Source organism: Choristoneura fumiferana, chromosome 2 (assembly GCF_025370935.1).
Source record: "Choristoneura fumiferana chromosome 2, NRCan_CFum_1, whole genome shotgun sequence".
Lineage (NCBI taxonomy): Eukaryota > Metazoa > Arthropoda > Insecta > Lepidoptera > Tortricidae > Choristoneura > Choristoneura fumiferana.
Window position 1 is genome coordinate 7,401,623 of NC_133473.1, and position 7,231 is coordinate 7,408,853.

At 34.5% G+C, this 7,231-nt stretch overlaps 2 protein-coding genes across 4 annotated transcripts in view; both read left to right on the forward strand.

The window, feature by feature from the left end:
• The window catches only part of LOC141441963 (lipopolysaccharide-induced tumor necrosis factor-alpha factor homolog), a 59,395-nt gene extending 58,808 nt beyond the window's left edge, over positions 1–587 (forward strand). The window contains exon 3 of one of the 2 annotated variants that reach the window (XM_074106852.1): positions 392–587. In XM_074106852.1, the coding sequence (XP_073962953.1) occupies positions 392–494 (103 nt within the window). In that variant the 3' untranslated portion in view covers positions 495–587. The remainder of the gene's footprint in view (positions 1–391) is intronic. The other variant, XM_074106858.1, reaches the window with a different exon arrangement.
• Positions 588–1,925: 1,338 nt separating this feature from the next.
• On the forward strand, positions 1,926–6,033 carry LOC141441947 (lipopolysaccharide-induced tumor necrosis factor-alpha factor homolog). Of its 2 annotated transcripts, none has more exons than XM_074106837.1 (3): positions 1,926–2,058; positions 2,601–2,865; positions 5,105–6,033. In XM_074106837.1, the coding sequence occupies exons 1-3, from the start codon at positions 2,040–2,042 to the stop codon at positions 5,205–5,207; spliced, it is 387 nt and encodes a 128-aa protein (XP_073962938.1). In that variant the 5' UTR covers positions 1,926–2,039; the 3' UTR covers positions 5,208–6,033. The 2 variants fall into 2 exon arrangements, with proteins under 2 accessions (XP_073962938.1, XP_073962946.1); XM_074106845.1 differs by having other exon boundaries at positions 2,637–2,865.
• The last annotated feature ends 1,198 nt before the right edge of the window (positions 6,034–7,231 follow it).

Sequence of the window (7,231 nt, forward strand, 5' to 3'; positions counted from 1 at the left end):
GGGCAACTTTAAAACCTGTTACGAGAAAGGTTGAATATAACAATATCTTATTTATTTTATTTATTTATTTATTTCTAATATTATTACATCTATCATTTCATTACAGTATATCTAATTCCGAAAATGAATTATTGCAGGTTTTACAAGCTCTACTTATAAATTGAAATTTCGAGTATTTTTACCTAACTGCCCAAAGAAGGGTTATTAGTACCTACCCTACACGGGATGTTTTTTTCTCTACCTACTCTCGACTTTGTTTCTCTTTAGAACAAAAAGCACAGAAAGATATTTCTTCTTTCGGATGAATTTAGAATGTTTAAGTAGAATAGTACTGTAAAGACAACACTATCTATTACGTTGCATATTAATCGTTTTTTTCTTTGTTTTACAGTTGCTGGCCGTGTGTATGTATACCCTACTGTATGGAATCTACCCGCAACGCTGATCATTACTGCACAAAATGTGATGCCTACATTGGATCTTATATTCGCTAGATACCCTTTGTCCTCTGCTTCCTCCAGTTTATGTATAGTTCTTTATAACAATAAAATTATGTTGATAACGTTACTTATAATAAGTCTATTTTATTTGTATTTAAATAATAGCTGAGCCGTGGTGGCCGAGTGGTATGACCTATAGCATCTCAAGCAGAGGATCGTGGGTTCAAACCCCGGCTCGCACCTCTGAGTTTTTCGAAATTCTAGTGCGGAATTACATTTGAAATTTACCACGAGCTTTACGGTGAAGCAAAACATCGTGAGGAAACCTGCACAACAAACCTGCGAAGCAATGCCACGGTGTGTGTGAAGTTCCCAATCCGCACTGGGCCCGCGTGGGAACTACTGCCCAAGCCCTCTCATTCCGAGAGGAGGCCTGTGCCCTGCAGTGGGACGTATATAGGCTGGGATGATGATGATGATGATGATGATGATGATGAAATAACAGCTTACCTCTGGCGAGATCACCTTTACATACCTTAATTTGAAAGATGACAATGAATCCTTATTATAATGAAATCATGCTTATGTTGTGATTGTACGAGTACAGGCAGGGTGTAATGAAAGATTTGTTTAACAATTGTCCTAATTTTCCCTTTGCATACATATGTATAAATGTATAAATTCAATCAGCATACGTTGCATTTATGAAATGCTAACCTAACCTACTTCTTTCACTCTTACACTGGACTTAATTATGTAAAATGTTAGTATCTATGCATTTCGTTCATTATACAAAATAGCATTATTCCGTATGAACGTTATGGCAAAAGTTGTTATAAATAAATGTATGTCATGTAATTTAAACGTCATACTTTTTAATGTTATAATCGTTAATAATTATGTACTTTTTGGAATAATTTTGTGAAACTTACATGCTTAGAGCTTAGATGCTTCAGGAAAAATATTATAGGAAAAATTCTCCGAGTTTTCCTACTAATTTTTCACTATGTACTTTACAAAGGCATCTGTTCAATTATAATTATTTCTAATGTCCTTTCCAAAGGAAGGATGTAGGTACGAGGATACTATACAAATCGGAAGCGTGTTACGTCTTTGTCTGATAAACGCAACGTTAAAATTGTGAACATAAATATAACAGATTTTTATGAAAAGGGGTACAAAGTCCAAAAAACTGAATCACCTATCAAGGTAACTTTCGCTGCAAATGCCAGGCTAACATGAATTTACATCTATCTGCGAAAATAAAACACTGCGTAATTAATTTTGAAAAGGTTCCATCTCGGTACGCTATTCAGTATCCTCAACTTTAAAAACCAAAGCGTCATGCGACCTGTCGTCAAAACAGCGATTTTGTACGAAGCTTATTCAGCCAGTTATCAACAAAATCAGTCGCTTCAATAACTTTATCTATACTTATCTGAGATAAATCCACGTTTACGCTTTATCAGGTAACCATTCCGTACATAAAGTTCTATGGATCGCCACGAAAGATAGTTGCGACCAAACGGTAGGCAAGTGAACAATTTTAGGCGTGTCCAGTGTGTTACGTGGAGGAACAACTTATTTAAATAATATACAATGGGAGATCATATGCAAAGTAAGTATAATATTACGTACCTTCTATACTTTTCTATATTTTCGTTATCACCAAAAAATAGGTGAAAATCATTGAATATAAAAAACCATTCAAAGGAAAAGGAAAATGAAATTGATATCGTTTGCAAAAGGATATCGATTAAATTAGAATTGTTAGCAATTTGAATGGATCCTCACCTCACAGTCATGGAATCAAAACAGTTTACTTTTATTTTTGGTTATGATAATCAAATACATACTCTATGCTGATAACTTGTGGTGACAATTTGAATTTCAATAAGTAAAGCTTTATAATCAAACCCTCCCGATTTCAGCCAAAAGAGTAGAAGGTCACGAGCGGACACGTCCCCGCAATCCATCAACTTTTTTTTGGTTTATTGCATTATATTCTTTGTCTGTCCCTAATTTTTTGTAACTTAACATCTTAATTCTACTATATTATTTAAGCTGGTTAAATCTGTACTTTTTATTCAGTAGCCTCTACTGTCTGTCTCTTTTTCTCTCTACATCAAAGTCTAAATTGACGGAAGCAAATTGTTCTAGGTAAAAATCCTAACTTCCCTGATGAACCTCCCTCAGGTCCTCCCCCTTACCAAGGTTACCCCCCGGGACCTCCGCCACCGGGCCCCCCACCAGCTGGAGCCACAGTAACGACCATTATACCGGGAGCTGTGATTATACAGCAATCTGTTGGACCAAACCCAACGCATACTACTTGCCGGTCGTGCAATCAGGAAATAGTAACAAGAGTCGAAAGAAGGTCTACTACACGAACGCACGTCTTCGCTGGTCTTCTTTGTCTTTTCGGGTAAGTTTATACTAACTGGGTGAATTTCACTTGCTTTATATGTTTTTGTAAGAGACCCACACTACCCCAAGTAGTCTAAGGAATATCAAATTAAATGAAAGATAACTTATTCAGTATTAACAAAATTATTTGAAACAACAATAATAAAAATGCATAATAAAGATCAACTAGGCTTCGTAAATAGGAAGTAAGATATTAAACATGTGTCACATATACGATACCATGATAACGCAAAAAGGGGTTTCCCCAATAGGTATAGTTCATAAAAGATGACTAACCCATATCCTCCTCTCCCTGCATCGCGCCTGTCTCGAAGGTTGTTATTTTATACTAGCTGCATTGACTGTCCCTGTGCTGGCGACCCGACTCCCCAAATAAACCCCGGGTGCCACCGAATCTACCACAAACGTTACAAATTCCTATACCGGCTCCAAAGACTAATTTCTAAGTTTCTCTGAACACAATATGCTTAAATAAATAAATAAATAAATATCATGGGACACTTGACATTAATATTAAACTAGTCCCAAACTAAGCAAAGCTACTATGGATACTAGGCAACGGATAAACATACTTAAATAGATAAATACATTTTACATCTAAGACCCGAGAACAAACATTCGTATTATTCATACAAGCATAGGCTAGTTTTTAGGGTTCCGTAGCCAAAATAGCAAAAACGGAATCCTTATAGTTTCGCCATGTCTGTCTGTCTGTCCGTCCGCGGCTTTGCTCAGGGACTATCATCAATGCTAGAAAGCTGAATTTTGCACGAATATTAGATGTGAAATATGCCAACAAAATGGCACAATAAAAAAAATTTTTTTTTTACTGTACCTCCCATAGACGTAAAATGGGGTGATTTTTTTTCTCATCCAACCTTGTAGTGTAGTGTATCGTTGGATAGGTCTTTTAAATACATTAGGGGGTTGCTAAAACGATTTTTCCATTCAGTGATTTGTTTGCAAAATCAACTTTAAACTAACTAACACTGTTAACTAACACTAACTATTACAAAGTTTAATGACATTTTAGATTATTTTCTTAGACGTCATGTACTTCTACTAGATAACCTGGAAACTGTAACAGAATCTTCTACCATATCAACAAAAATGTGCCCACGTAAATCAAATAAAATAAACACTCGAATAATGGCCATGTTCCATTTTTTTGCCACGTTGATTGAGATCTTTGTCGCATTGTATGTATACCAATCATCATCATCATCATCATCATCCCAGCCTATATACGTCCCACTGCAGGGCACAGGCCTCCTCTCGGAATGAGAGGGCTAATAGGGCTATGTATACCAATAAGTCAATATAATTGTCATTCAAAAACGAGCTATAACTTTCCAAAAGAATGATAACTCATGTTCATTACAAAAACCAGTTCTTAAACGGATATAGGTAAAAAGATAGTTTTATCGGGGCTCTTATCCATTTTTATCGTTATCGCATTTTTCTCAGAATCTATTTGGGAATAAAGGCCGGTTGGTAATGACGCACGTATTGGTTCATTGGAAAAATCTGATTAGTCCATACCTCTTAAATGGGCACTTGAAGCAAAATAAGATTTTAATAATAATAATAATAATGATTTATTTCACAAAACACGTTTTACATAGTTATAGGTATTGTCCTTCTTACTCCAAACTACGCGAAGCCTGTATCTCGGTAGTCTGCGTGCGTGCGTGCGTGCATGCGTGCGTTTTGACAAAGACTGGATTAATAAATAAACGTCTATTTTATTATGTATTTATGATTGGATAAATTTGACTCCAAAATGTTAGAAGTATTTAAGAGTTTGATCAACAATAAGGGGCTGTTTCACCATCCATTGATTAAGGTTAACTGACGGTTAAATGTGATGCCGTCACCGTCTATTCGAACAAAATAAATAGAGACGGCATCATATTTAACCGTCAGTTAACACTAATCAATGGATGGTGAAACAGCCCCTAAGTCTATCATAAAGTTGAATTTTTGCTGTGTTATTAGGTTATCAACTGGATTGCAGACCTATAAAAATTTTACTTTTGGAATTTACTTTTTTAAAGAACTCTTAAATTTTTTTTTGCCTCTGGTTCAAACGAAAGGCAACGATAAAAAATCTTTTAAAGAGGCATTTCGTGTAACTATTCCAATAACCTCCTAAAATAATATCGGAAGAAATTGATAATTCTACAATGTCTTTTTTTATTGTTTCTTTACAAACTAATTTTATTTTGTTTGTTTAGATGCTGGCCTTGCGTGTGCTGTCCCTATTGCATCGACTCCTGCCTCAACACTGACCACTACTGCACAAATTGTGGAGCCTTCGTTGGAACGTACATTCGCTAGAAATTATTTCGCATCTAGTGTAATTTTAAGACAAAAAAGATCTCGAAAGCGTTTGCGTTAACATCTTCATTGCCTCTGCCAATTTCCTCATAGTTCATGTACTATATGAGAAAATTGACAGCGTCTTTAACGATGCATAGTGGAAACATGCTTTTTAGTAGTATTTGAGACTTTAACGCAAAAGCGTTCGCGTTTAATACGACAATTATTTCAAATATATATTTAGAGCCCACGTTTTTACAACATGTTGATCACCAAATGTTACATGGAAAGCCGTATCTGGAAAGAGTATCAGATTATTTGTATAAATTATTTATAAAAGTTTAATATAGGTAGTGCCACGAGAGTTGAAGTGAATGATTACACACATAGCTACTACATTTCGTGTTATGACAGCAGGATTTTGACATTTACTCATTCATTTCATTCATTTCCCTTTTGTGCAATCAGTTCTTTTTGTAGCAGTGTGTGTATGCATTCACTTAAACTCTCGTGGCACTATTTATACAGAAAGCAATGGAAATGTGAAGGCCTTTAATAAAAAAAAACATCAAGCAGTTGGACAGAATAAGCTAACAATAAAAAAAAATAGTACACCATTTTCTAAGTATGTAGGTATAGCAGCAAGCAGTGTTTTTTTTAGCTTTTACTTATAGGTAAAGAAGACTCAACTCTAACGGGCCAGCCTTTACTATGTGCTACCGGTAAAAGATTTAACAATACATTGCGTAATAACTTTCAAAAGCATTTGTAAGCTTTTTTGTTCCTTCTCTTTTATTTATGCATGTACGTGTTTTGAGTTACTGGAATAAATGGTTTTCTTCTATTCTTACTTTTTTCTTCATTCTTTCAATATCTAAAAATCAACTTTGATCGTACTCGTAAATAATTTAACTAAAATCTAATCCCAAGTGGTTCGTTTGTGAATTTCATTGTGTGTTGTTTATTCTTAAGTACAAGGAACCTTATTTAAAAAGCATTTATTTTGAAATACAAATATTGTCAGTTAATACAGTAAGCACAATATCACTAACGCTACTTTAATAATTTAATTGTATTGTAGTTATACTTACTTCATACTTAGCAATTTGCGTCAACAATTGGCCAAGAATTATGTGAATCAATATTTTTGAACATGAAATCTATTGTTAGGAATAATAGGAAATCCTACCTACTCATGGGTAAATAAATTAATCTACGTAACTCTATTGCGACTAATTAAAAAGGATTTTTAGAGTTTCGTCCCGCAAAAGAAAAAAGGCAATAGCGCCACGACATGTGTGTTTTATATTAGCTGTAAACGACAATAACAATTTGAAAAAATAAGCATTGATTTATGTATGAAATCAAGATAAATGTACTTCGTAACTTTAATTTTAACCATTGAAATCAGAATCTTTACGAACATACTACACTATACGAATTATAACCCTAAACTCATTTCATGATAATTTTTGTAGGTGATAATCTTGGCATCGGAGTCAACGATTGCAGTTCGAATATTGATTGCCTCCAGTGACGGCTAAGACATCGATTATTACGCTCATTTATTAGTTCAGACCATCATTCTGTTTTTCTATCATCCACAATGTATTTATAAATATTATGAAATCATTTAATTTTCACTACGCGGAACCATGTTCCGAAAAGGTTCTGTCGCCATTTTGATCAGAAGGACTGAACTGAGCGTGTAATTCGAATCAACTTAAAAGAAAGCAATGTAAAGCAAAATGCTTGATGTTTATAGCGTGACAGGCGACGTCAACGTTAGTTGTGTGTTGTGTTCTAAGATGGCGTACATTGATAGCAGTATTTAATTTGTATGAAAAAAGAAAGATTCAAAGACTCCACTATTTTTAAAAGTCGCAAACATTAGTTGTTCAGTTTGAGAAGTATAATCTACGTTTTAATTATTTGCTCATATTACAGGCCACATCCGGCATATTATCTTGTTTAGCTCGTACGCTTATGCTTACGCGCCTTTAACATTTATTTGATACTTAAAATATAATTACGAACCAGTT

Excerpts from the sequence above, each read along its gene's own strand:
- LOC141441947 (XM_074106837.1), top strand. Across the intron at positions 2,866-5,104 it reads GGTCTTCTTTGTCTTTTCGG|ATGCTGGCCTTGCGTGTGCT; the intron begins GTAAGTTTATAC and ends TTGTTTGTTTAG.